Here is a 27961-nt window from a genome sequence, read left to right on the forward strand (position 1 = left end):
GTAGCAAGTATTTGAAAACTCTTTTTCAAAACTAACCCCTAAATAACCTTGGTAGGTGTAGTACTAGTGATATTATACCCCAGCCTGGTTGCATCAATTGTCAGTGAAATTTAGATGTACTTTTCTTACATTGTTTTTTCACTTAAATATTTGTCTTGCTATGCGATCTTTGCTTTGGTGTCTGTCAACGTGACAAAAACATGAATTGGAAGTTTACATTACAGTCTTCAGAAACTGAAGAGTGGGGTGCGGCTGCCCTTCCGTGTCTCCGTCTTCTGACGGAACGTCACTTGGCAGATTTCAAACACCCCCACTTTATTCTGTGAAATTAGATTCGAGTTCTCAGAATCGAATGTCCTTCCATTATTATTTTTGGAAAGGCAATTGCGAATGATGCACAGAACAACAACGAGAGTACTCAAGTTACACTGTGTTAAACCAGGGGTTCCTCATACCTGTTTTTGTTCCGTCTGAGCTCTGTTACATAATTTAGCCCTTAACTGACATAATATCCATTTGAACTTTTCACTGTTTTTTTTCCCCACTTCTTAAATGTGTTTGAGGCTGCATGGAACATGTGTCTTATAAGCAGTTTAAAAGTGCGATATTTCCAATTTATCTCAATCAAAGACTCAGTTCCATAAAGAGCTCTGCTTTAATGAAGACCAGCAGATGTCATGTTAAACCTGCCTTTAATTTTGCCGTTAGCAGCATGAACCGCTGGATTACAGTATGTTTACTGTAGTTAACCTCAACCCTAAAAGCATTTTTGCGATATTAACATGCTTAACTTTTTTCATCATTAGTTTGTCAACACAAATTAATGAATTTAATATATTTTCATTATTTTAAACTGTTCCTCAGAGAAGAGTCTTCTTGCATGTAATGTAATTAGTGGTAGTACTTCATCCTGGGAAGACGCCAACGATACCCAACAACATGTCTGAATAGCTTGTTCCATACTCCCCCAACCCTTTGTGAAAATAATTCCACCCAGTCTCCACACCCCAAGTTAAGGGAGCAAAAAAGGCAGTTTACTGTTTTTGTATTTTAGAAATCCTATTATGTTATGTATGTTATAGATACTGTATTACACAACTTTATCAGGAAGTGCACAAGGTTACTATCGACTGAGGGATTTCAGTCTTATCTTGTCTGAACAGTGTTTTTTTCCATGTTAGTTCTTTTACATGTAGATGCATATCGGTTTACAGGATTCTCCTTCGTTGAAGTGTTTCACGCTGACAAAGAACACATTATGGGGAATTGCACCTCAGCCTCAATCCGTGGAACGAGAACTATAATTTGTGAACTTACAGAAACAGAGATCAATGATAAAGGCATTACCTGTTAAAAGTAAATAAAAAAGTTTAACTTTATTTTGCATTACATTTTCTTTAAACATCTTCAGAGTATTAGGAGCTTGTTAAGTCTTAAGTGTGCACAACAGTCATGCTTTTGTCGGACATTTCCATTAGAAAAGCAACAGTATTTTATTTTAAAAAGTTTTATTTAAAATCTTGACCAAGTTAGGAAAAAAAAACCTACCAGGGTTACAGAAAAATAACAGGAAGTGATCATGAAGACGTGAAAGGACTGATGCTACGCTCTACTGCCTAACAGGTTGCAGATGGTACTTTAACAAGCCCCCAGTGTTCAAGACTAGCTCCTTCCTCCACTGCTGGGCCAAATAAGATTTTAAATCCCAAGCCAACAGGCTTTCTGATAGATATTTATCCTAATTGGAATCTGAGACACAGGTGTGCACATCTACAGCTGAAACCTTCAACTATTTTGAGTGATAAAAGTGCCAGGATAGAAAAGAAGCCCTGCTCCGTATTCTAACATGAGAATGTATACAACAAGGAAATGCTGGTGTAGGTACAGCCTGGGGGAGATCTCTGACCTCTGATAAATGCCAATGAGTGACAGGAAGAGAGGAGGCCAGTGTGGTGTTCCCTCATCTACACAAAGGTTCTCTTGTTTGTGCCCTACTGCTCCTTTTCATCTAATGAAGAAAATAAGCAAGATTTTACAATAAATAAATGTTAGTCTTCTTGGAGAGGGAAGAAAGGCAAAGCATGACTGGTATCCAACTGCCGAAGGAATGACATGTACAGGACAGTTTTATTGCATTCCAACTTTAAATGACTTAAAATTAAAATGTATACAAATTGAGATGCTTTAAATATGGAGATTGTGGCAGATTAAATCAAACAATATTAAAATTAAAAGACTATACCATAGAATACTGCATTAAGGTTCACTATCCAAAGTACATCACTATATCCTCGGTAGTCTTTGGTTTCCACGGTTTGTAGACCTACAGCCATAAAATGTGACCAGTTGTCCCTTCCTCTGATCCAGATGTGCAAGGAGCAAATATAATTAGAAACATAAAAATGAATACTCTGACAATAAAACCACAGCAAAAGGAGAATGGAATGGTAGAAATACTGTACCACAAGACTCACTCAGCACAGCTGAAGTGATGGTGGTCTATCTGGAAAATGCCTGTGCTATTCCATTGACCAGTATGAATCATTTCTTTTATAGGTAACTATATATGACAGCAACATGCATGGCAGGGACCCTCAGGAGACATGCTGCAAAAGGTAACAGTGCTCAATTTGGTACCGAACACTCAGTGATATTGTAGGCCTTCGAAGGCGACTCTGCCTCAATTAAGACCTCAGCAGCAGCTTGCTCCATCTCCTGTTCTCTCTGTAGTTCTTGGCTTTGCAAGAAACAAAAGATGCCAGTGTTGCACGCAGGAATGATGCACCGGAGACGCCTGAGCTTGAACAGTGGGGGAACCAGAGAGGAACAGGAGTCACTCCCTTGTGTTTCCAGTGCAGAACCACACTTCAACCAGGTGGACGCAATGTGTAAACAAGTAAGTCTACACGCTGTGCATCCTGACATGTTTATGGAAAATTTCATACAAAACTAGTTCATGTTTTTTGTGCTTGCTAAAATGGCAGCGAGAGGCATACGCAGATCGATCGGTTATCACAGTAGAGAGACAGGCACACTGCACAAGTGCAGGTATAAAAGACAATAAGGTGCAACAGCATACATAAATTAAAAGAAAATAAACCAAGCGTTCACAATTTGAGGCACTTTTGTGGGAGTACTTTTTGGCCAAAGGGTGATGTTAGCTTCCTGATTTCACAGAGCTGTTCACAAAACGGGTAGAATAAGAGATTCAATCCAAGTCATTCTGAAGCAGTCTGAACCAACAAGAACAGAACTCTTACATAAAATCTATCTAAAAACATTCCATATGTCCACAAAAAGTCTTAACTCCCCACACCCCCTCCCAGTATTTTGTACACATTCCTCCTACTGGTTTCACACTCACACAGCAGAATTACTCAGACAGGGCTGCACCTAACAAACCTGTACAGGTAGGCCAATATAAAAAATAATTTCTTTACAAAGTATTAGGGCATATGCAATTTAAATAAACAAATCACCATTTTTATCCAGTCACCTCTGTGTGTAGTGGTGCTCATCTTCATAAAAGCGACTGTGCATTTATGCGCCCCCTTGTGGTCAGAGTTTGGATCCACATGTTTCCTGCAGCTTCTGGCAGTGAATTCCTTAGTGTTACTGAGGGGAGGCAAACACTGGGAAGGGAAGAAAAAAAAGATGTGTTTGAATCTTTCTTTGTGATCTTTAACTCTGCACATGTGGGGGAAAGAAATCACAGGGTGCAAATTTAAAGGTTGTAGCTCCTTCCTTCTATCAGTTACAAACGTCATTTAATGATGTCTTAAAGGCATACCAGTGGACATAACCACTATTCTCATGCTGATGACGGCTGTCGTATTCATTTCATGTTGTTTCAGCTAAGTGAACAAGCCCCCAGAAGGTCACTCACTCCTCTCTCGCAGTCCTTGCCCGAAGCTCCGATACAGTCGGATCAGGGACCAGAACAGGACAGCCTTAATCAGGACCGATATCCACGAGCCGGTGATAGCGGCCGCTTCCAGGGCGAAGGAGTGCCCGCCGCCCCACTCCGCTATGACCTGCAGACAGGGGGGCAGAGAGACCAGGTGAGTCTCCGAACGCAGAGGCCGCCGCTGGTCTTCCCGGCTCTCGCCATTGTCTCCACAGTCCACTGTCACTGAGCTGCTCACGTGCTTGACTGGTTCAGATGAGCCTTCAGCCCCAGGCCGGTCCCAGACTCCTGTAGAGCCAACAGGGGCAGCAGTGTGGAGTTGGGCTTGCGGGCTCGCCGGTCCTGAACGGAGGGTTGCGATTGTGGGTTCGAATCCCAGGTTGGGACAACGGGACCGTCACACTGAGACGGCTACCTTACCCAGAATGCTCCAGCACCGGGCTGTCCAGTCCTGGTGTGTCTGCAGGGCTCCCAGCAGCTGTACGTGAGGAGCTGGGAGAAGCTGTTAAACTGGTCCAGTTAATCCAGTAACCAGCTGGTTTAGCTCATTAAGTTGGAACTTAATGAAAACCCACAGACACACCAGTCCTCCAGGATCAGGACTGGACACCCTTTCCCGAACATAATGGGTTTATTAGTATTAAGAGAGAATAATAAACAAGAGTATTGACCTATAATGTGGGAGCAGCTGTCTAGTGAGGTTTTTTGTCTACCATGGGAAAACTACTTTCATCAGGCTTGAATCCACACTTGATTTAATAATCACAGCACCGTGACTAAAGGCCAAGAGGCAATCAATATACATGCTTTTAAATTGGAATACTATGAGAAAGAGGAACCGCATACAACTTCCGTTCAATTTTTATACAAATTCCTTGTTCATGTGAACTTCCACATCAGCATTAGTTTTTTTTTAATATAAGTCTCGATTATTAAACAAAACTGGTCAAAGCTGTTGGTTTTTAAAGGAAAACTTACCATATAAAGCACATAAATGAGGTAAGCCAGCTCGGGCAAGTTCTGCAGGGCAAAGACCCACACAAGTACCTTCCTCTCTTTTAAGACCTGAAAGAGGAAGTGAAAACAAATTGCTTCATTATGTTGAGTAAATGGAGGCTAAATTGAGACAAACTGTGGTTAAGCGGTCCGAAAAAAAAACAAAAAGGAAAAATAGTTTATTTGCAATATAAGATGGTCTAGTTTGAATAAAATGAACATCAGGATAGCTGGAATGGGGGCGCGGCAGGACCCCAGGCTCGTAGGGGATTGTGGGTTCCATTCCCAGATGGGACACTGCTGTTATACCCTCCAGACAGACCTCACTCTCACTACTCCAAGAAACAGTTACTCTCCAGGCCAGCATTGCGCATGAGAAATTATCGACTCACTTATCTGTTTGAATAAACATAAAGAATTAGTTTTTTTTTAAAAAAAACTGATAAGTGTTGAAGAACTTGTCCTATTCACTGAGTGGTATTTCAGTGAATTAAAAAAACACAGTTCATGAAGAGTACAGTACAGTTCTTCCTATCACACAATGTGTAGATTAGGCTGACAGCGTCTTTCATTGCTGCAACAGAGCAAAATCTCCACTGAGAGACTCCAGCTCCCTCTGTCACCGTCCGAGTGTCTGCTCCAGATCTAACTGGACTTACTGCTATGATTCCGATGGCTGCGGTCAAGCAAGCCCAGAAGACGCCGAAGCCCAGGATGATGCTGTGAGCGTACGACGTGGAGAAGCCGGATGTCAGAATCAGGATACAGAGGCAGAGCTGGGAGGGACACAAACATGGCGTGAGCAGGCGGGGCTGCGGACACACAGTCAGACGTCAACAGTGACGCCCTGTACGCTACCGAAAACAGAAGCTCGCGTTTACTGGGGCTCCCCCAAGGATAAATCGTAAACTAAATCCAATTAGGAAAAGCACAACAGCAAAGAGCTGCTGCCTGCCAGTTATAAATAATTAAACCCAGGAGCACTGTGAAGAATTAAGGAAAACACACTCGTCAGAGTGTAAAAGAAATCTGAAGCCAGAGACAGGTAAAGTAATGAATTAGAACCAACTTTGCCTACACACTTCTCAAGTACGACACTAAGGCTAAAATATCTGCTGTTCAGTGTCGCGCAGCATCATCTGTAAAATGCTGACCTGCATCTGCAGCTGTGTTACGGATCTTGATTATCTTTTTGGCTGACAGACTACCCCAGGGTAGGTATGACAGTGGGAATGAGTCTGTTAATGTCTTTAACTAAATACAATCCCTAGCTGAAAGTACCCTACCTGGGCCTGGAGGTCAAAGGTCACCATCGAGAAGCAGAGATTGAGCAGGAAGTACTGCTCCTGCAGGCTCTCCAGAGCCCCACCCACACGGAAGGCCATCATGTTGGGTGTCCTGATGAGCAGAGTGGCGCACACCACATGGAAGAAGCCCAGACACAGGATACACACAAACCGCGCCTGCAGGTAACAAACAGTAACACATGCTGCAATCGCACAAGAGCGTCGCTTTAGGCTGTCACAGTGTATTTGCACAGTTATCTGAAATACTGAGTATAACCTGTACTTAATTCTATTTTCATTGATAGTGTTTTTGTTTGCAGTACAGGATAAACCTCTGCTTGCCTGTAGAACATATTTGAGCACGAGCACTCATTTATAAACTTTAGGAATATTTCCTTAGGAGGAGGTTAAGAACACATGGAAATCTGAGCCTGAAAAATCTCCAAGTTGGAGGGATAAAATGAAACAGCAGGGTCTCTTTCACCCTGCCTGAAGTGGGCGATGGATGTCCTTGTCTGGGGACTTCATTGACACACACTGAACAGGGTACTCACCAGAATGAGGCTCTTCCTCTCCTGAACGGGGAGGACAGCGAAGTTGACCACCGATCTCATCATGAGTGCCAGCACGCTGAGCACGAACACGATCAGCTCCTGACGGTTCTCCTGCAGGATGCCCCGGGTGATGTAGTAACAACAGAACACTGCCGCCAAAAGGCAAAAGACTCAGCACACAAATGCACACAGTTCAGAGACACTGCTAACAAGAATGACTTGAGCTGGGGTTTTACAAAACAGACAACTGAAAGACCCCACGGCACTGTTGTCAGTTGAACTTGAAGAGCAGGCAGGAGTTTTGAGCACGCATGCACAAGGAACTATGGTGTGTGTAGTTCTTTTTGAAGCTAATAACCTTCAAATGATTGCAAAACAAGACAGTGGGACTAGCTAACGACTGGGCAGCCTTTGGGATACAGTTGGCTCCCCCTGACAAGACTGCCCTACACTCCCACTCACAAGCACACGTTCTCCAGGAATCCGGGGGGAATATGTGGGAGAGAGCACAGGTGAAACCCAGGAAATAAAGACTCACATGACTCCCCACTCCTCCCTGTACCTGCTCTGAAACCCTTATTCGTCATGTAAGCCCCCTCTGCTGACAGGAACTGGTAATTGGCGTGCTCAGTGACTGTCGAGATTTATATTTAAGTGGCCTACTTAGTTTGTACTTCTTGGTGCTACTGAATTGTGAATTACAATTCTGAGAATACAAAATTGTCATTACTTTGGGTAGCTCAAGTCTTCCTCACCCAGGTCTCTGAGGAAAGACTGATAATTAAAAGTGCTTTACACACACATCTAGAAAACAGATTTTGTCAAGACAGAGGTTTTCAATTTTCTGATGGTAATCTGATTCACTGACTACATCATTTTGAGGTCTTCATGTGTTAGACATGTATTATTTGGGGACACAGAAAAATATATTTAACTAGAGAGACCCAAAATAGTATGGATATAAAGATGAGGTTAGTATCCTCAAAATAGTTTTTAAAATGGAAGTATTCTTTAACAAAAGCTCAAACTAGGGATGAATAAGCAAAATACACAAAAACACGAATGGAATTTGCTTGTTCTATGCTGGTGTCTGGAACACGATGAAATATGTCAACACGCCAGAGAATTCTGTGCTTGAAAATGGCGGGCAGGTTTCACAACACATTCCGTAATTCATTTTCCACACTCAAAACCAAAAGTAAACTGAGGATAAAACAGCTGCCCTGATCAGCTCCCCACAGAGGCTGATAATTATGAAATGAGCTGGTCAAAAGAAGAAAGAAGTGTTGCTTCTGCTCCTCCTCTGATGTCTTGTGACACAAGTAACTGCACAATCTGATTCACTGACTACATCATTTTGAGGTCTTCATGTGTTAGACATGTATTATTTGGGGACACAGAAAAATATATTTAACTAGAGAGACCCAAAATAGTATGGATATAAAGATGAGGTTAGTATCCTCAAAATAGTTTTTAAAATGGAAGTATTCTTTAACAAAAGCTCAAACTAGGGATGAATAAGCAAAATACACAAAAACACGAATGGAATTTGCTTGTTCTATGCTGGTGTCTGGAACACGATGAAATATGTCAACACGCCAGAGAATTCTGTGCTTGAAAATGGCGGGCAGGTTTCACAACACATTCCGTAATTCATTTTCCACACTCAAAACCAAAAGTAAACTGAGGATAAAACAGCTGCCCTGATCAGCTCCCCACAGAGGCTGATAATTATGAAATGAGCTGGTCAAAAGAAGAAAGAAGTGTTGCTTCTGCTCCTCCTCTGATGTCTTGTGACACAAGTAACTGCACAAACGACACCATCATATGACTCAAGTGATGAATTTCAATTTTCCTGCATTTATTCCTGCTTTTTTTAGCTTTCTTCAGCACAGGTGTCAGTAATTAAGCACATATCTCCACTGGTGTGAGATCATAGTCAAGGCATTTGTTATTTTAAAAAAAATATTTACTTCCATGCTGTGTAATTTCAGAAAATGTCCTTTAATAACAAACTGCAGAAACTGTAATCTGTCTCGCAGATCCATCAACAATGCAATTTAATCTCCCAAAATTACAGAGAACTAAAACTTTTGCGTAACGCTGGACTCTTCCACCTCGTTTAAGATCCTGAACCTTTTCACAACAGCCATTCATGTTGCGAAATTTCAGGCTTCTTCATCGGTTACCATAAATGAGGTAAGAACCAAACTCCACGTGCTGAAACAAGAGCACTGCACTGTTGAAAGTGGAATTTTCTTATCGGGACTTGAATATGGAAAGGACACTACTGTCACATTTTGTACTGTTCAGCTTTCGATTTGCTATTTGTTACTCTCCTATATCCTCTGCAGGGCTTCACTCTTGATGATTCTGTTCTGTTTTTAACAACAAAAATCAATTCATCTCTAATTCAGAACTTCTCAGAGCCCATAAGATGGTGATGTTTTAAAGAATCCCAACGCTATCATGATCAGAATTCCAGTATAACCTATACTTACAGATTCCCACAAGCTGTATGAGGGATACAGTTAAATCCTCTTCATAGGGATACTTGTCCTGACTTTGTCTGTAGATGTTCACAACGGTGAGAGCAAACAGAGCCAGCAGTGAAGTAATGGTCACACAGTAGTACAGTTTTACGTGGCATGACAGCTCTGACCAGGGCTTTATCTAAAGTGCAGCAAAGACAAGCATCAGAAATATATTAGTCTCCAACTAATAATGCTACAAATCAGACTAATCCACACGTCTGCGGTCAGCTAGTTGGTCTGAAAACTACAGTGAACTGCTTTGAAACCTACAGTGTTTTACTGTGCAGGTGTAATTAAGCATATCTTTAGAGAGGATACCCTTTAAAAAGAAACATATACATCTGCAAAATCAATTATCTGTTGTACTGCACTAGGTCTTTTGGCACAAAAAATAAAACTATTACATACACTTAAATTTCTCATTCAGAAATTTTCCCAGAAAATATTCGTATTCTATCATGTAGCTATGTGGTCATTCCAGGTGACAACAGAAAATACTTTTGACGATTAGATATGCCAAATACAGTACTTTGAATTACTTGCTTGTCACAACATGAACTGATTACAATGAACATGGAAATACAAGCTAATTCAGGTTGCTTTCACAGAAAGAGAGCAGGGCAGTTATATCCTAATGCTACTCACTGGTCCACATGGTGTTGGAATGAGTTCTCGATGTCTTGGTCTCAGGTTGGGCGAAAGGAGATCAGTACTCTCGTTACGTGGGTTCAACAGAGGACTGTAACACAAATAACATTTAGAATTCCCAATGACTATATCGGGTCATTGGCAAACTCTTGATTACTTAACGTAGCTAATTATTGGTCAATTAGTCAAGCTTAAGATTATCATGAGCCAGTAACGGAAGGTACCAATGCAATTGTTAAGAACTGGGTCTTTCCAGGACCCCAACAAAAACTCATTCAACAGTATTAGGCAGAGCTCCCCAAATGTGATCCTTGAGGGTGACAGACCAGCACGTTTCAGCACCAGACCTCAGAAAAAGGGGTACATTATGTAATTAAGGCTGAATTAGACCTAATTTAATTACGCTGCACAGGTCTGAAGCAGCTCACGATTTGAGCAGTGGATAGTCACACTCTGGCAAGTGTTACAGATTGCCCTTAAATCATCAACTTGTAAAATTTAGGAACACATATGAGTTTTGCTTAACTCAGAACATAAATCGCTTCAATGGAGTCAGGAATGACCAGGTGCAGTCCTTGAGAGTTACTGAGTGTGGGGATATGCCTTTCAAATGATCTCTTAATTACCTTAATTACCTCATTCAACAAGCAGTCAAAACAAAGTTGATCCAAACTGTTCTTATAAGAACGACCATAAAAGCTGCTGTTCCTGACTCTCTAGGATGTGGCTTGATCATTCCTGAGGTATAGAGACCTGCAAACCTGTTTGACTGCTGTCCTTGACGACTGGATACTGGGGAATACTGTGGCTTTAGGATAGGAGATAATTCCGTGTTTTCGGCAGCCGGAGAACTCAGATACTCTGTTACCTTTTGCTGTACTTGGGGCAGAATTGAAAAGTAAATTTCAGTAGCTAGAGGGAAAACATTGAGTTCGGGAAGATATGCTTCACTTCACTGAATAAGAAGAATGTTGAATTTATGTTCTGATCATCACGCGTTTCTCAATAATTTAAAAAAGGCCTGAATTAAGGAGGTGAGAGTAAATAATGATTTACAATGGTTTAAGTACAGCCTAGAGCACAACGCAAAAAGTATAGGAAGTGCACCAAGCAGGTCAACGCGTCTTGGGACTCGGCAAACGCACGGTCAGGGGGAAAGATACTTATTTCAAAGATCTATCGCTTAAAGTCAAATAAAAACGAAAGGTTGCCTAGTGTTTTTCCTAAGAAGCTGGGCCAGTCCAGGTGACGACAACATCAAGCAGAATTGTGTTAATGTTAATGGTAAACTAAGCCTGATGGTCAGTTGCGCCATATCGATTGTGTGATCAAGGATTATCTTTTCTCTATTTGCGATTATTTGCAAAAACATATATTGCAAACCTCTTTTCTTATTGCATTCGATTTTGCCCCGTACCAGAGAAGACAACGTTGCGGAAGGGGCACCGTTACATCTAAAATGCTACCGTTTTCACTGTGGTCTTTTTCCATAATTGGACCACACGTCTTTTAAAATGATACACGGTACGTGCGCCTCTTGGTTTTATTGCAACCAGCTGAGACGATAAACGAAAAAAAAAACACCTACCTAGTTTCATTTTCGGTTGAAAGTACAGGGAAGAAAAGGCGTTGTGAGCGGACTAAAAAGTTCGGTTCGGAAGTGGTATCTGTCCGGTTGTTGGAAAGGTAGAAGACGATAAAAATAGTTACGCAAACACCCCTTACCTTATTTCGTCCATTCTCAATTTTTAATTGAACAGGCAAACCATCGTAGCCACTTTTAAGCACAGAACCACACAATAGCGCATTACTACGCCGCCTGTAAAATTTAAAGTATGAGAAATTCGTCTTTGACCAACACTTCCGGAACGAAACGTCACTTCCAGACTCGGAAAACCAAATTATTCTACAGCTTTTTTTTCTGGGATTGTAAAGAAAATTAAAAAATACACATCTCGGTAAATCACAAATGATATGGGATGTCGTGTGTTGTGTCTGAGTTCTTGTTTTTTAATGTCACAACCCGTGGTATTACAGAGTTGCCCTTAAAAACTACAGTTGGGTTGCATATGGCAGTGTTTAACGCTATCTCAAAGCCTTCTCTATATATGCTTCTCTGCCGGTCATACAAATAATTAATTTTACATGCAGGTTTACAATATCTGCGCTGCAATTGTACGTTTAGAGGCTAACGGAAACAAATCAAACTGGGCTTGTTATACTCAGATTTTCGATAAATATTTACAGGATAGCGGAAACAAAATCCATTAAACAAGATGAATAAATATGTTAGGAGGGGGAGCTGCCACGCAAAGGTGTATGAAAATTCAAAGTCAAACGATGTTTCAGCTGCGCAGTAAATCGGAAAACATTTCAGTGGCACCGCACCCTGTTGGGTGTGACGCTTTTTACACGGGTCTGTTTTGAAACTCCGGGTAAGCATCTGGATGCCCAGCTTTTTTCTTCAAACTCCGCGTAACCCTTGTTTTCCGTACGGTGGAAAAGACCGAAGTATTAGTCTGGAGAAAGTGGGCTGGCTTGTTACTGTAGCTCGGAGGTGCGAGGTAAGAGAACAATATATGCACAACATTGTTTAAACAGTTTAGCTACTTCGCAAACGCCATAAGAAGATTAGAAACACAAAGGGCTTCCACCCACAAAACATCTCTGGTTGCAAAGGTACTGGAGGAAAAATGTAAAATGAAAAGTCGGTGGCGTCAGGCTAGATCAGATGTCACCACCAACGATATAGGAAGACCCGAGGGATATGTTTTTTTAAAAAAAAACTACCTAGCTGAAAAATTCAACGTGTGATCCATTTTGACCGTGTTTGAGAAAGTTCGTTACTCGTGAAATACTGAAGTACAGCAACGGCATTGAGACCATTTGAATATGTTGTGGATAATGTGCAAGACCTATACGTTACAAAAACATAACGCACGAATACCACTTGTGTGATAAAAACGAATCTTGTGTTTCGTTTGTTAAGTAATCGTCGCTGAGATCGGATTCATTTTTACCTATCAGATTTGCTTCGGAATTAAAATTATTTTTAGTGAGAATCATCCCTACTTAAAGCCAGGGACATAAAATAAGCTACAGCATTTCACTGTCGTAAATAACTTTGATAGAAAGTCCTGAATTACACAAATCTTAAACAGATTAAAATCTAATGCTATATGTGAAGATTCTGTGTCAGAAATGCTAAGGAAGAAATGTCTTTTATTAATTATATAATGACAAGTTTCCATTAATTATTTATCACTAGAGGACAACAAAGACTCATCGAATAGTGGGGTGTTGATTTCTATAAGCACAGAATCACTATGAATGTTAATGTGAGGAATGTTTGCTCAGCCTTTTGATCAGTGTAAGGCCAGTCCTTTGTAATGTAGGAATACAGGTTATGAAATTGTGACTGCAGATGTATGTGAATGATACCCGATAAATTTTAGGTTTCAACCCTTGGCTGTGGTTTAACAAAGTGAGCTTGAAATCTCAGAATAAGGCAACTTGGTCAAGGGGCTCCATAATTGTTCATGGAGCAATACTGTTTTACTTTAATACTTCTTATTGTAATTGCATTTATCCAGGGTGATACATACCAAGTTTGGCTAAGAGAGTTTATTAATTTAATTTTTTAATTTGCAGCTGCACTATGACATCTCAGTGCCACCATTTCTATATCAAAATCAATCACTGTACCTCATTCTGAGCCATGCTGTCCTCTGGTAGCTGTTGACCTCTGGTGACTGTTAAGCTTCAAATCAGTCATCTTGCAGGGTGTGAGGAAGACTGGCTCAGTCCACCACTGTGGTTGACACAGCCTTCATGTGTCATTTAGTGACTGATATCTGACTAGCCTGACGTTGATGTGCTGCACAATGTTACAATAAAGTGGCACAGAAGATGATACATGTAACATGTAACTGTTTGGCCCTATTGTAATTGTATTAACTGTGGATTTAAATTTAATCGTAGCTGTTTGATATGCTTATCACATGAGGTTTGATTCTGTCATCTTGTTAAATAGGGTATAACCCGAGTCCGTTAGTGCCTGGAATGTTTCCTGCACAATCTGAAATTAAAGATATCACCTGTTTTCAAACAGGTTCAGTTTACAGTTCGAGAAAAAGATGGAGAAGGAATCATGCTATTTTGACCTGCTTTAATTCTGTTGTCACTGGAATGATTTAATAGAAGCATCTGTGAAATTACAGTATGTAACAAATCGTGCTGCTGTTCCTAAGGGTAAGAAAGGTGTTTCAAAGACTCTCACGACTGAGGTTTTGTCATACAAATTTGGGATGAAAATAAAAATCAGGAGCAGTTTATTATTCATTAGTCAGGCACAACTCTTGTATTTTTAGAATTCCTGTCACAATGAACGCAATTCTTCAAAGCGCTAAATGTTCAGGTCTAGTCTGTGTGCACTTTTCATGCAGTTTGTGAAAGTGAGTTTAACTTTCTTTCCTTCTTCAAGTTGGGGAAAAAAATCAAGTCTCTAATGAGCAAGACAAAAAAAGCACAATCGGTTTAGGCTTTGCTCTTGAAAATCTTTTTTGTTTACTTTTTTTGTTTGTTTGTGGTCATGTGTACTTTCATGTTTCCAAATTTTGTGGCTGTCATGGGGAGAAAAAAAGTAATTTGATTTGTGGTTTTTGCATTGGCTTCTTCTTCTCTGCCACGTTGACTGTGTTTAAATAGAGTAAGAAAAGAAGGCAAACGCAAGAACTGTAATATGGAATGTATCCCAGATGTCCGACATTGCAAGCAGATGGCTGTCTCTCTGTGTTTCAGGAAGAAAGCTCAGCAGACTTGATTTCTTTTCACTTCAGTGCTGTGTTGACTGAGCTGTTGTTAATTAGTCGTGGAAGTGCAATGCAAATGATTATTACTGTAAACAAACTCCTTTAAGTGTTTATCAGTTGGATCACATTTAATAATAAAGACCATATATAAAATTACACAAATTACACGCTTAACATGTGCTGTCTTTTTACGTAAACTTCATAATGACAGAATTATTTGAAGGCTGAAAAGAAACTTCTCTAGTTGTGTAGCTAGCAAAACAGGACGACTGTCACTGCCAAGGAGGTGGAATAAGACTTGTAAACATTATATACAATACAAAATAGTTTCCTTGTTCGCCACTTCCAGCCAACATTCTGATATTGTCTAAAATAAAAGATTAATTTCAGTTGTCCTTTATCAGTATACTGCATGTACTTTGTGATCTATAAGCAAATATGGAACAAATTTATCTCTGGAGCTGTTTTGAAAACCATCTTGTAAGTTACCAAATGGTAAAATCAGTTTAAGCGTGGAAATGCTTTTCCTACATTTGAGCTCAGTAGAGGATTACCTTCTGTTCTTCCTCCAATCACAACCCTACAGGGGACACAACTGCCTTATGAGTTCTCAGATGTGTCAGTTCAGAGCTAGCTGCTTAAGACTGCTGTTTTGCCCTGATTATAACTTGTCAGCATGACAAAGCTTACTTGACAAGTGATAATGGATATAGTCATGTACAAGGGTAAAAGATCTGTCCAAAGCTTCTAACTGTGTCTTTTTGCACAGTCAATATACAAATTCATGAGACAGTGCCGTCTCCCATAGAGTTGTGACTAGATGAAGAGCTCATTCGTATTCATACCCTCATGCTTTAGTCATGTCCTTTCTGAACGTTTGCTTTACGTAAGCAATGGAAGAAAAAGCTTTAAAACCTTAATTTTTATGTATTCTGAAATCTACTGAGCAAATGGCTCCCCAAAAGAGGGCATTTCATGTTCCTTATACACCAAAGTAAGAATTAAAAAACGGATAGAAAAATGTTAAAAATAGGCCCGATTAAAAAAAACAGCTGTCACAGAAATTTAATTTCAGATGTTCTCAGCACAGTGTACTGAGATGAAACAATAAGTAGGTAATGTAGACAGACTGTCTGAAACAACTGATTGAGACAAGGCAGCTATTTTTCCGTTTGTTTTTAAAATGGGCTGTCATTTATTTTTTTACACCATAAACAATGATAACCATAATAAAAAGCTATTTGAAAAGATTATAAAGGAAAACATTTGCTCAGCAATATCAACAAATCTGCAAGCTTATGGCTTCTTGAGAAATGACGGTTAACACACCCAGTTCTCAGGATATCTGCAAGGGAAACTGCTGCCACTTTTTCCTTACCTAAAATCCTAAAGAATGCATGTGATTGCCATTCCTTTGATACAATCTTGCATTATAAAGTATTCTGGAGTTCATTTATTAGAAGCAAAGAGAACACTTTTTTCTCTCGCGAACTATGATCTCTTATTTATCTTATTGTAAATCTCACTCTGATACTGGAATGTGGCCTTGCAGTTTGCTAAGACAGAAGTCAGAAGAATGAAGTAGCTGCTCTATATAGTATTGGACTGTGACTCGCCATGTGCAGGTGGGTTTCAACGTCTGCTAGCAAGAGTAGTTATGACTTGTGTACCTCTTGGTAATAAAGAATATCATGTTACCTATTAAATTAAGTTCATTTTGTGTTCGGTATTTTCTGCTTATAATGTTTACGTTTTTTTAGATCCTGTTTTTGGTTTCAACTAAGAACGTCAGAACAGTGACAAATGAAACAAGAAACGCTGCAACAAGATTCTCCCTCCAGACCCTACAATAGTTAGAGCCACCCCAGTCTTTCATTTATTCTAGTCCAGCTTCCCTCCAGATCTCCAGAGTGGCAGTGCTAGCCTAATTTATTCTAAAGGTATAAAGTCCTAGTGTCACTATACCCCTGAAGTATGGCAACTTTTGTCTTGTCAGTAGGATAAGAGGAGGGAGCCACAGTCCTAACCTTGAAATATTTATCTCGTCTCGCAATTTCTAGTTCATGAAAACTCCTGTTGAGGTCTGCTGAGCCTGTCTGAATTCTTTTCTCCCTGCTCGCCTCCTGCTTAAATAGAACACACCACAGGGTATGGACTCTTTAGTTTTTCATTCTTCTGAACTGAAGTGCATTAGCCAGTCCTTTAAACCCCAGTGTGAAAGTTAACGCTCTTCTGGGGTTTTAGAGTCAGGTAGATTTTTCACCTCATTGCTGTTTGCTTGCAGGGGTGTATTCATCTTGTATCTGCAGCTGACATCTCAGTAAAGCAGAAAACCGGGCCGCCAGCTGTGTGTTAAATGGATGAGCCCTGTGATTAGCTGACTGCCATAAAGGTGGGTTTGATCATTTTGCAAGGCTCTGTAAATACTGTATACTGCATTCATTCACCAGATGTTGTTGTACAATTCCTAAATGTATTTTAATCATTTTTTTAAACTAAGATGTGGTTCGGTTTTTTTGGCATATAACATGTTCATGTTTACAAACAATAGGAGACCGTCTTGCCCATCTAGCTTGTTTGGTTTTTGAAAGTTTTGATTGTGTTGATTCAACCTTTTGAGCCCATTGAAAGTAATACAGTGGAAATGAGTACTGATCTGAATTTAATGAGGCATTGCTTCTGATTTCCTGTGTCTTTCTTTAAGACAATTAAACCCATTTGGCTGCGTTTTTTTTCAGACGACGTCGAAAGTGAAATGCTGGGGTAATGATAGTGAAGCAAGTGGAGCCACTTTGGAATTTTGCCGGCACAAGCAGGATGGGCTTTCACAACACTCTCCCATCCTGAATCCCCTTCACCGTTTGCTTTCTGGATGCTGAGGGGCTGTTGAGGCGAGCCTGAGGCGTAGCCATGGCGACCGATGGCCAGGCCAGGAAGCCGTCGCCGTGGCGCTTCCTCCCGCTGTTCCGCAGCCGGCCGGAGCGCGTGGTGCTGGCGCGCAGCGAGAGCTGCCCGGGGGAGGGCGTGCTGAAGATCACCTTCACCGAGACCACCGTCATCGAGGCCGATTCGGGGGTCTGGAACTCCAGGGCTCTCGCGTTCCTCGCTCTGTGGTATTTCTTTAGCTTCTGCACACTCTTCCTCAACAAGTACATCCTTTCCCTGCTGGAGGGAGAGCCGGGCATGCTGGGTAAGCTGCTTTTAGGTCTGCTGATCGCCACAGCAGTCGGTTTTTATTCGATCGGATACTTTGGAGGTGTTGAAGGGCAGTGAAAACACTGATTCCCCTTTGCTCTACATTGCAAATGCAAATGCAGATTTCAGTGTGGAGCTTTAGGGCCAGAAACTGCTGGACTTTTACGTTATCTTTCAAATCAGCCTTTGAATACTTACAGTTGTGAAGTTATGATGCTAAAGCTACTAACTCAATGCAATAAATGCAAACGCAGCGAGAAAAAAAGACACCGGGAAGCAGAGGGACCTGCAAGAGATCACTGTAGTAATTGTAGTAATTTATAATAATTTTCCTTGTAAGATTTTGACATTCAAACAGTGAAAGCAGGAAACTGATTTAGGCCAGTGCTCTTAAGTAACTCCCAAAGAACAGGTGAAGGTTCAGTGTTTGCAGTTTTTACTTTGCTGTCATTAAGATGAGATAAAAAAGATTATTGTCGTATTGTTTTGATGTAGCTGGACTATAAATGGGAATATGTTTTACTCATTGGAAAATGTAAGTCTTCGTGACTCTGATCAGTAGTTTGGGGGTTTTGTCTCTCACAGGTGCTGTTCAGATGCTGTCCACCACTGTGATTGGCTGTGTGAAGACATATGTCCCCTGCTGCCTGTACCATCACAAGACGCGGACGGAGTACCCTCCCAACTTCATCATGATCATGCTGTTTGTTGGATTAATGAGGTCACTGCTTTTCCTTAATAAGATGTTTATAAAGCAGTCTCTTGCACTCCTATTCTCGGAACTCCTGAGAAGGATATGTTGCCCGATTGGTGGCAATTGGTTGATGTTGCTGCTGCAGACGGGGAAACGATTCAGGAGTGGAGTCTCACAGCTCAGTTCCTCTGTACACGGGGAAGCTGTTTTGTATTAGAAGCAGTTAAGAAGAGACCCAGGTTGACATCTCAGAGGTCATTATGCTACTATGACCTCTGCTCAGCTGTCTAGTCTTCTATGTTATCTGAGGACAGATATGCTGAATAAAAAGCACTTTTTCTGTCTCTGCATGTTCAAATATTGTCACAACCTTTGCTTGAATTTCGTAATACTACCTGTTAGAGAGTGACCATTCTTCAGATGTGCCAGCACATGGGGTGCAGTCTATAGCCATCGAGCTCATGGGGAACGTCTGTCCTGAGGTGTGGCTCTATTTGTTCATATCCCTTGTGTTTGCGTTTCCTGGTCTCCCAGGTTTGCCACAGTGGTGCTGGGGCTGGTGAGTCTGAAGAACATTGCGGTTTCCTTTGCCGAGACAGTGAAGAGCTCAGCTCCACTCTTCACTGTCATTATGTCCAGGTTAATTCTGGGCGAGTATACAGGTAACCATGTGCTGTTCATTTCTGTATAAATACTGGTTCACAGCACCACTTTTGACATATGCTGTACATGTTGGAAAGTGGATAACTGCTTAACACCTCTCAGTGCACATTGTCTTGACACTTGTGCAGCTGTGTGTTTAATGTTTGACAGCCAGTTTCTCAAATGTTCCAGATTCAGTTTTTGAAACCTACTAACAATACAAATAATATTTTTCATCTGTGTATTATAACACAAACTTTGTTACAAATTTTTCCATGTAATTTTTCTGTGCTGTCTTCTCATCAAAGGATTCCAGGTTACTTTCAGCAAATAGAGATAAAGAAATTGTAATGCTGCATTAATTATGTGATCATTTGCTATACAGTATGTACTTGACCTAGAACATTCAGGATCCCATCCTGTATGGGCACGTTAACTTGGATGTGAGCCAATGAGCATGTTGAGAGGTTGCTTAACATGACCGAAATGGTCTGGCCTGTCAACATTGCTGTGGCTGTGAAATATTTTCATTTTGCTCTCATTCAGATGGCACTTATTGGTGGCACTTTTTGAATTATGTAAAATATTCCATAGAACTTCTCTTAATAGTAAATTGATAATAGTATATCTATTAAACCTTAATTTGTACAACCTAATATTAATCTGAAGTCTTAATTGAACTAGGTAATCACTTTTATAATTCAGATCTGAAAATCTCACAGTGCAAATTTATAACCTGCTTTAAACATCCTGTTGGGATTTTTAAATGGCTGTCCTAAATGGATTCCATCATAATTTGCAACTTCATTGTGTTGTTATTTTTTTATTAGGGCAAAAACAGGAGCATACTTGACATGGCAGCAAATGTTTTACAATTCCCATGTGTCCGTACACCCCCTTGGTTGTTCTGATGGTGCCTGTGCTGTTTGTAGGCTTGTGGGTGAATCTGTCTCTGTTTCCTGTCATGGCGGGACTAGCTCTCTGCACGGCCACTGAGATCAGCTTCAACATGCTTGGCTTTTCTGCAGCGCTGTCCACCAACATCATGGACTGGTAAAGCACTCCTATTAGGCAGATATTCAGTGTGTTCATTTTCTAGTTGATCGGAATGCATAATCTAATGGTAATGCTTCTTTCTAATTTTCTTCTTTCCTTTTGTAGTTTGCAGAACGTCTTTTCGAAAAAGCTTTTAAGTGGAGACAAGTACAAGTTCAGGTGGGTCTGTAACTTTTATTATACGTGAACCAGATATACTTTTACCTTTGGTTTATTGAGAACTGAGAATTTCTGGTGATGCAAATGTGTATTTTAGTTAGTGTTTTCAATATACAGCAGTTTTTTTTCTGAAAAAAAGAGGAAACAAGAAAACTGATTGGAGGATAAGTAAATTTTGAAAAATATATTAATGTCTTTGAACAAATATGTTTTTTCTGCTTTCCACCAATTTAATATGAATGTTGATACACTGGAATCTGTTAAAGACGTGAATAGCTAATATTAATTAAATGTTGTTTTTCCTTTGTCTTCTTTCCATCCTGTTCTATTGAAATTAGCATTCCTGTTTTGCTCCTCAAATATTAATTAAAAAACCTAAACGTGTTTCAGACTCCTTAGAGTAAACCTTGAAAAAGGTCTCCCTGTTTTTTTAGTTAAATACTTCAGAAAGTAAAACTCAAAACATTTGAACAGTGTTGGGCATCAGAGGTTCTTTACTCAGAGTTAGAAACTGGTCAAGGCGTGTTAAGACAGGTGCTCTGACATTTTACCCAAATATTGTCAGCAGTTAGATTGAGAAATTTGGATCACAGGTCAGGCGAGTTAATCTGTGCCTGATCTGACAAAACGTGTGAAAATAGCTTGTTCAGAACGAGAAACGTCAAGTGTTCTTCTGCTTTCTCTTCAGCCCACCAGAGCTTCAATTTTATACCAGTGCTGCAGCAGTCATAATGCTTATACCTGCCTGGATCTTCCTCATGGTGAGTTATGTCCGAAACCTGATCTGCATTTGACCTGAGTGTATTTCACCTTTGCTGGGTTAAATGTAGTAATTCAAGCAAAACATTTTCTCATCCGTGACTTAAGCCATTCTCTTGTGTGACAAGCTCTCTCGTCTGACTCAGTCTGTCAGCCATACTGTTTCTTTTTAACTGTATTGCACTATGCTAAAGAAGAAGATAACAAAACTGCCATGCATATTTTCCTGTTGCCTTCACTGTGTTATGTGAAAGTTATGTGAAAAAATACCCCCCTTTTAAAAAGTTTGTTAAAATGAGTGTCATGGCTGATGTTAGTCAGAGAAACATATTGCAGAACGGCAGGCTTGCAAAATAAATCAGTCTTCATTTTCAATGGTACTTAGAAATTGGACTCGAGATCGAGTTAATAGCTTTTATTTTGTTCCAGCGAAATGTCTGGTCTCTTTTGTGTTTAAGGGCCAAGATGCCATTATCAGAAATTTAAACATTATTCACATTGCTTATTTGAAAAGCAAGCAAATTTGCAAACTGCTAATATTTTAAATGCGCAGCCTGTACTGCTTTCCCTAGGACAAACTCTGTGGGTTATCCTCAGTTCTTATTTGTTTCTGTGTTCCATTTATTTCATTACCACTTCTCCTGCAGTTTGCATAGGATGCATCTCTTGCCAGTTTATGAATCATCAACGAAATCTCATTGGATAACTGCCCTATGCCAAGTGCTGTGCCTACTGGGCGTTCGGGGGCCCGTTGCGATTGATGGATTTCACTTTGTTTGAACGTGCAGGATGTTCCTGTGATCGGAAAGAGTGGACGAAGCTTCAACTTCAGTCAGGACATCATCCTCCTGCTTCTGTTTGACGGGGTTCTCTTTCACCTGCAGAGCATCACAGCTTATGCACTGATGGGCAGGATTTCCCCAGTAACCTTCAGGTGAGGGCCTGCAGACTGAGAAGACTGGCTTGGCTGTATGTTTGTCCCCTGCAGAAATGAGCTTGTTAAGAAGCTTGTGACAGGCTGGTGAAATGACGACAGCAAAACAGCATCCCAGCTGGTCTGTAAGGCTGCCCTGTGGCTCATCGGTCTTCCCTTAGTCTTCTACTTGAGTTGCAGCCACCAGCATCTCAGCTGCTCTGTAGGCTTTTAGTTTGGATTTCCTGCAGATCCCTGGAGGGTGGCTTCTCTCCTGCACAGCAGCCACACCTCTACTGAAGAGAACAGTCATGGCTATATAGGCACAATCACAGCTGCTGTTATATTACAGCTTGTGGCAGCTGTGGTCTCCCGGACGAGCAATACCTGATACCCTGTCACAAAGGTGTTTGAGTTGAGGTACATTAACTCACACATTTGGTAATTAGGATCTGCTGCATCCGAGAATAACCTTAAATGCCTTAAATGAATAACCTCTTTGGTATGCAGAAGGAGAAACGAAAACAAACTGTGAGGGTTTAGTTATGCTGAAAGGTCACTAGAGACCAGAAGGAGTCAGGTTTGCAGCTATGGTTTCTGAGAAACAGTTAAGCACATGACTCAGGACTCTGTTAGTGGCCTGCATTCTAATGTGAAAATCAGCTTGCAGAAACAGCTGAATTTGTGCTGTAGTTCCCCTCTGTTACAGGCAGCTCTACCACATATTGAAAGAACATACTGCACAAGCTCTTGGCACACAAAAGGGGACAGACTAGATTTAGTATCACCATGGCATATTCAGACTCCTGGGCTGTGTTGAAGTCAGGGCTGGGGATTTCTGTATAAGTCTAACTTTACTCCTTTTTTTGTGGAGCTAGCGCTGATCTAGGACCACAGATGGGAGCTGTTGTTGATAGCTGGCCCCCAATATATCTGATATACTTGAGTCCTCAAAGACCACATTTCTATTAATTGGACAAATTGTTTGCTTATTTGAGTAATCATTTATAAGTGTTACCAAACTTTAGAGTTAGGTGACTGATAAGACTAAATGGATTGGAGCACTCCAGGAACAGATTTGGAGACCCCTGGCACATGATAACAGCTTGAATCTGTCTTATCAAACCTTATGACAAAAGCAAATTCCTGAGGATTTCCAGCCACCCTAACAAAATCAGGAATGCTGTACAGCAGGAAGGGTTGATAGTGAAATGTGGAATGTTATCTTTTACTGGATGAAATTGATCGATCCAATACCCCTCTGTCTCTCTCTCTCTCTTATTTTCTCTTTTCTGTTTCCAGTGTGGCCAGCACAGTGAAGCACGCCCTGTCCATCTGGCTGAGTGTCATCATATTCAGTAATAACATCACAGTCCTGTCAGGAGTGGGGACAGTGCTGGTCATCATTGGGGTTATGCTGTACAACAAGGCCAAGCAGGCGCAGAGGCACAGCTTGCAGGCATTGGCCCATGCGGCTCACCCACAGAATGAGAAGCCCCCGCTGCAGGAGAGCGATGTCAGGCCCTTGCAGGAGTAGCAGCCCACACTGACGACGATGAGGTGATAACTGACAGAGGCCTGTGCAGTGGGAGTCCAAAGGCACTTGGCTGCTAGACAAGGCCAGTGAAAGCTTGTGACTCCATGATTTGCACTTTATCCTCTTTTCACCTTTAAATCAAGCATTCATGAGGAGAACCTTAGTTATAAACCTTAATTTTATTCCTGAAGCCCTTCTAATCGAGCATTTTAAGTGCTGCTACTGAGAAAGACCAATAAAATGGCCACATTCCACTTTAAAAGAATTAGCTGCCTCACTGTGGCCAGTTCTTTGTTGCTTGTTCTTCTGCATCACCCTTAGATGTGGAATTCCTCATTGTGTGCAGCTCAGGGGAAAATAGTGACTGAAAGCTGATGGACTTCCAAAGCCACATGGTTCCAGTATCTCTCCTTCTGTGCCTGTGTGGGTGGTGACAACCCCACTGCACCCACGCAATAGCCTCGGCTGTCTTTCCTGCACATCTGTTCTCAGAACATGGGAGAGAGGTTGTGGAAAAAACAGCCCTGAGATTCCCTTGGGAGTTAAGCATGTGCAGATGGTGGCATCTTTTGGTCATTTTGCCTAATTTCACTCTGTTGCAAAGGGACTCCATACCCGGATATTAACGGTACAGACCAGCAAAACAGATGCTCAGCAGCATGGGGCCTTAAACCACTGCTGAACGTCTATGGAAAGAAATTGCCTACCTTCTAATTCCTTAATATGGGAGTTTCTCCACATGAATCAATCGTCTGCCTGTCTCTCAGACACTGTTTAAAGTTGGAGATTTAAATATTTGAAATACAAGAGGAAAATAGTTATGATTAAAAAAAACAGATCACTATATAGATTTGACCACATGGTAAAAAAAATCAATTCTTGATAAAGTAACATTAAATCTTATTAATTTTCTGTTTGAAAGTCTTAGAGCGAGCACCACATTTCAGATATACTGGGAAACATGGATGATGTTCTCAGCTGAAAACCCCCACATGAATATGCCTTTTAAAAATGTATTCACATGATTCAAATTTGTTTTTTAAAGAGTATCTTTAATAGAGGGTTTCCTTTTTTAGAGACAAAACTCATAACGGATTGGTAGTTCTGCAGAGCGGTTTTTAAAAGTTGTATTTTTTTATACTGACAGGTGTGTGTTCATGTGCAGTCTGGCTATTTTTTTGACTTGTAGGTTACCATAGTGCTAAACAGTAGAAATAGAAACTGTTCATAATGTAATACTGGGTAGAATATTGTGTAGTCCACTAATGTTCTATATAAGGTTATGAGGTGCACTGTACATCTTCATAAAAACGGAGCCTTAATTTGTTTTCCACAAGCTTAATAGTGTAGCAGAGGAAAGACCTTGTGTAAATAAGTGTACAGGGTCTTTTTTTGCAAGCAAGAGGAGGATGCTGAGAAAGAGATGTGACAGAAGTGTTTGTAAGTGAAAAGGGAACAGTATTCTGTTGCTCATTTTGGTACTTCACAATGAATAATGAATAAACAATAGCAGTATTTTGATTAAAAGTAGGTTAATCTTTGCTTGTCAGTGTTTGGAATGCTAAGGAGCCTTGTTTTTTTATGGAAGGGACTAATACAATGACTTGGGAGCAGAAAATCTATGCAGATATCGGTTCATGGTTAATGCAAACAGATTTGTAGCACGAAAATGTTGATCGCACGACTGAGATCCACTTTAACGTCAACTATCAGAAGAGTTTACTTTAACTTTTCTTTATTTTAGTTGTGAACCCAGCTATGGTTTTCCAGGATTTGACTCCTTTTAAATATTGACGGAATATGTTTCAGGAAATTTGATCTCTGCGGGACTTTTGTCCTACAGTCTCCTACTGACTTCAATACTGGGAATACCAGCCACAGAGATCAAGAACCCGGTTTTGGTTTCTCTTTGAAATGGAAGTGATGGTTTCTGTCTTTCTAGAAACCCCATTCAGGGTCCTTTGTGCAATCTGTAATGGCAAAGGGTTATTAATTTTGTGTTTTGATTGTCATACAGGGTATGTGATTTTTCCATAGACTTTGAACCACTTAAACTATTTGAATAGTGCTCTTTCAATAATTTCTTTTAAAACTGTTTTTTTTCTCATGGCCGTGAAACATGGCTGGGCTGCTTTAAAGAATCATCTCATTGGACCCTTGTACACAGTTCACTGAAAGTGGCTAACTTTGAAGCTAGGGAAATCTAAAGATTTTTTTTGGAGATGATAAGTTTTAAAATGGAAAAAAAATGTCCAGTAAATTGTATACCGCATTTGATATGTTGATATCAAGCCTGTGTGAATCTCTAAGGTTGAGAAATGTGACCATTAGGGGAGGAGGCTGTATAGATTTGGAGAGGTTTTGACCTTAGGTTGCCTCTTCCAGGTGAGACCTGATGCCACTGCTTACTGTCTCACTGTTTCATGTCCACACCTGAGTATCTAAACCATTTTAGATACTCAGGTGTGGACCAAACAGGAAAACAGGAAGGAATCTGTGTGGGTATTCTTCATCGTTAAACTACTGACTGTCAGCAGAGGGGTAGACATTCCAAGAGTTCTGGAGGTGATGAGCAGCATCTTTTGTGACAAACTAGACATAAAAAAAGGAAGTCGAAGGGTGTTAGTATAAACTGTGAGAGTGGTGTGTCTTTTACAATAAAAGAGGGCATAGAGCGTCCTTTTGTTTGAAGAGGAACTTCCATGAAATGGAGTTGAACCACTTTTTCCTACCTACGGAAATCCAGATTTTGTACATTTGTCATAGCCCTCATTGCTCACATTAAATCTTGCATTCTGGGGAACTGATTCTGGCAAGTGACTGTGTATTAATAGACTTGAACCAAGTCCTGGTTTGTTAATTTTATTTTATTCCATAGCCTAAATACAGCTGCCACGTCAACAACTCCGCACTGAATTGTTTTCATAGATATTGACAAGAGCAGTGTTTTGCCTCCGTTTTTAGCCCACCTCCAATCCCAGGTCAGCCTTCTTCCAACTTTGGCTGGCACTTTCACACTTGCAGACATTTTGTCCTGGGTGAAGTGAAAGTAGCTTTGCGTATGACCCCTCATTTTCAGATGTGTATTTTCAAGAATGTAACGTACTGCGCTTCAACACGTTTAAAGATGTCAGCAGAAGTGTTACCGTTAATTTGACAATGCGCCGTGCCACTGGAGTTCCCAGACTTCCCTTACCTCCATGGCTTCCTTATCCGTTTTTGTAAACTTAACTCGAGGTGCGAGTCATGTTCGAGAATTTTATCTGGGATACCAGATCAGCTGCAGTCACTGTTTTTTGGCGAGAATGTGCAAATGCGTACACAATTATGAATTAGCTTCCATTTACAAATGCAGTGTTGTTAAGAAATGAAATCTGCACCAAAGCTTTGACCGTTGTAAGCTAGCGTGTGGTGCAAAATGTAAGAAGTATTTTTTACATAATTATTTAAAAAAAACTGTTAATGGCATGTAAGATGGACAGTAAGACTACTTGTTAAACCCTGTGGATGTTACTAGTGTTTGATTTCAGGGTGCCGAATATGTTCAGTGTTTGCTTTGTCTTCCTTGTATCAACACTTGTAGTATTGTGATTCTCCTTCTTTCTGTTTTCTTAAGACATATCAGTCTTTCAGATATGATGCCCATTTTGACTTGGGGCATCCCTAAGATTTAACAGATATGGAAAATCATTTGCCTGAGACCACTCTGGTATCGCAGTGTTTTTAACCACAGCCTGAAAATTTTCACAAAAGTAGTGAAATGACATGTCAATGGCCTTTGGCTCTCAGTGAAATAATTTTGAGACAAATACCATGCAATACATTTCACAGAGCAGTATTTGTTTGTTGTAATTAATTTCTAACTAGAGTAATAAAAGAGCAGCAGGGGTTGATCTGTAATAATGTTGCACCTTCTAGGATGACTGTTGTGTTTTGTGCATGCGTTAACTGTCCCAAGTACTACCTACAATATCAGTCTGTAATATCTTGAATGGACAAGAACCTTACTGTGCTGCCTTTGCTTATTTTAGAGTCCTGTTTGTCCTATTAGAATGGTGATGACATTATCTGCTGCCTTCGATTACAAGTGATTACTCAGAGACTTGTTCCCCCAGAGACTCTGGTGTCTGTGCCTAAATAAGAGGACCATCCTTAGAATCTTTTATGTACTCTGCGTTATATTGTGAGTGTATAAAGGAAATTGTCTAATTGTAATTAAATACTGTCTTAATGAGAACTGTATGTTTGTGTATTGCTTAACACAATCCAA

At 40.5% G+C, this 27961-nt stretch overlaps 2 protein-coding genes across 4 annotated transcripts; one reads left to right on the plus strand and one right to left on the minus strand.

Moving 5' to 3' along the window:
* Positions 1–1347: 1347 nt before the first annotated feature.
* Positions 1348–11815, minus strand: LOC148817628 (uncharacterized). 2 transcript variants are annotated; one of them, XM_088937875.1, is made up of 10 exons: positions 11651–11749; positions 10679–10804; positions 9923–10016; positions 9245–9416; positions 6744–6892; positions 6190–6366; positions 5563–5679; positions 4886–4972; positions 3887–4034; positions 1348–3632 (listed from the first exon to the last, which is right to left on the minus strand). In XM_088937875.1, the coding sequence occupies exons 1-10, from the start codon at positions 11662–11664 to the stop codon at positions 3613–3615; spliced, it is 1104 nt and encodes a 367-aa protein (XP_088794001.1). In that variant the 5' UTR covers positions 11665–11749; the 3' UTR covers positions 1348–3612. The 2 variants fall into 2 exon arrangements, with proteins under 2 accessions (XP_088794001.1, XP_088794003.1); XM_088937877.1 differs by lacking the exon at positions 10679–10804 and having other exon boundaries at positions 11651–11815.
* Positions 11816–12431: 616 nt separating this feature from the next.
* Positions 12432–27928, plus strand: LOC148817629 (solute carrier family 35 member E2A). Of its 2 annotated transcripts, XM_088937879.1 has the most exons (11): positions 12433–12489; positions 16797–16884; positions 17021–17128; positions 17475–17926; positions 18517–18652; positions 19160–19287; positions 20200–20320; positions 20429–20482; positions 21171–21243; positions 22030–22175; positions 23457–27928. In XM_088937879.1, exons 4-11 carry the CDS (start codon positions 17647–17649, stop codon positions 23689–23691), a joined length of 1173 nt encoding a protein of 390 aa, XP_088794005.1. In that variant the 5' UTR covers positions 12433–12489; positions 16797–16884; positions 17021–17128; positions 17475–17646; the 3' UTR covers positions 23692–27928. The 2 variants fall into 2 exon arrangements, with proteins under 2 accessions (XP_088794004.1, XP_088794005.1); XM_088937878.1 differs by lacking the exon at positions 16797–16884 and having other exon boundaries at positions 12432–12489.
* Positions 27929–27961: the final 33 nt, after the last annotated feature.

This window comes from Atractosteus spatula, chromosome 20 (assembly GCF_055471065.1).
Source record: "Atractosteus spatula isolate fAtrSpa1 chromosome 20, fAtrSpa1.hap1, whole genome shotgun sequence".
Taxonomy (NCBI): Eukaryota; Metazoa; Chordata; class Actinopteri; order Semionotiformes; family Lepisosteidae; genus Atractosteus; species Atractosteus spatula.

Bases quoted from the DNA above. Each gene is read 5' to 3' on its own strand.
- LOC148817628 (XM_088937875.1), bottom strand. The intron at 10,017-10,678 runs GTCTCTATACCT...TTTGTGTTACAG, and splicing joins GCAGTCAAACAGGTTTGCAG to TCCTCTGTTGAACCCACGTA. The intron at 4,035-4,885 runs GTAAGTTTTCCT...CCCTGTCTGCAG, and splicing joins TCATTTATGTGCTTTATATG to GTCATAGCGGAGTGGGGCGG.
- LOC148817629 (XM_088937878.1), top strand. From the start codon at position 17,647: ATGGCGACCGATGGCCAGGCCAGGAAGCCGTCGCCGTGGCGCTTCCTC. The intron at 19,288-20,199 runs GTAACCATGTGC...TGCTGTTTGTAG, and splicing joins AATTCTGGGCGAGTATACAG to GCTTGTGGGTGAATCTGTCT. The intron at 21,244-22,029 runs GTGAGTTATGTC...TTGAACGTGCAG, and splicing joins CTGCCTGGATCTTCCTCATG to GATGTTCCTGTGATCGGAAA.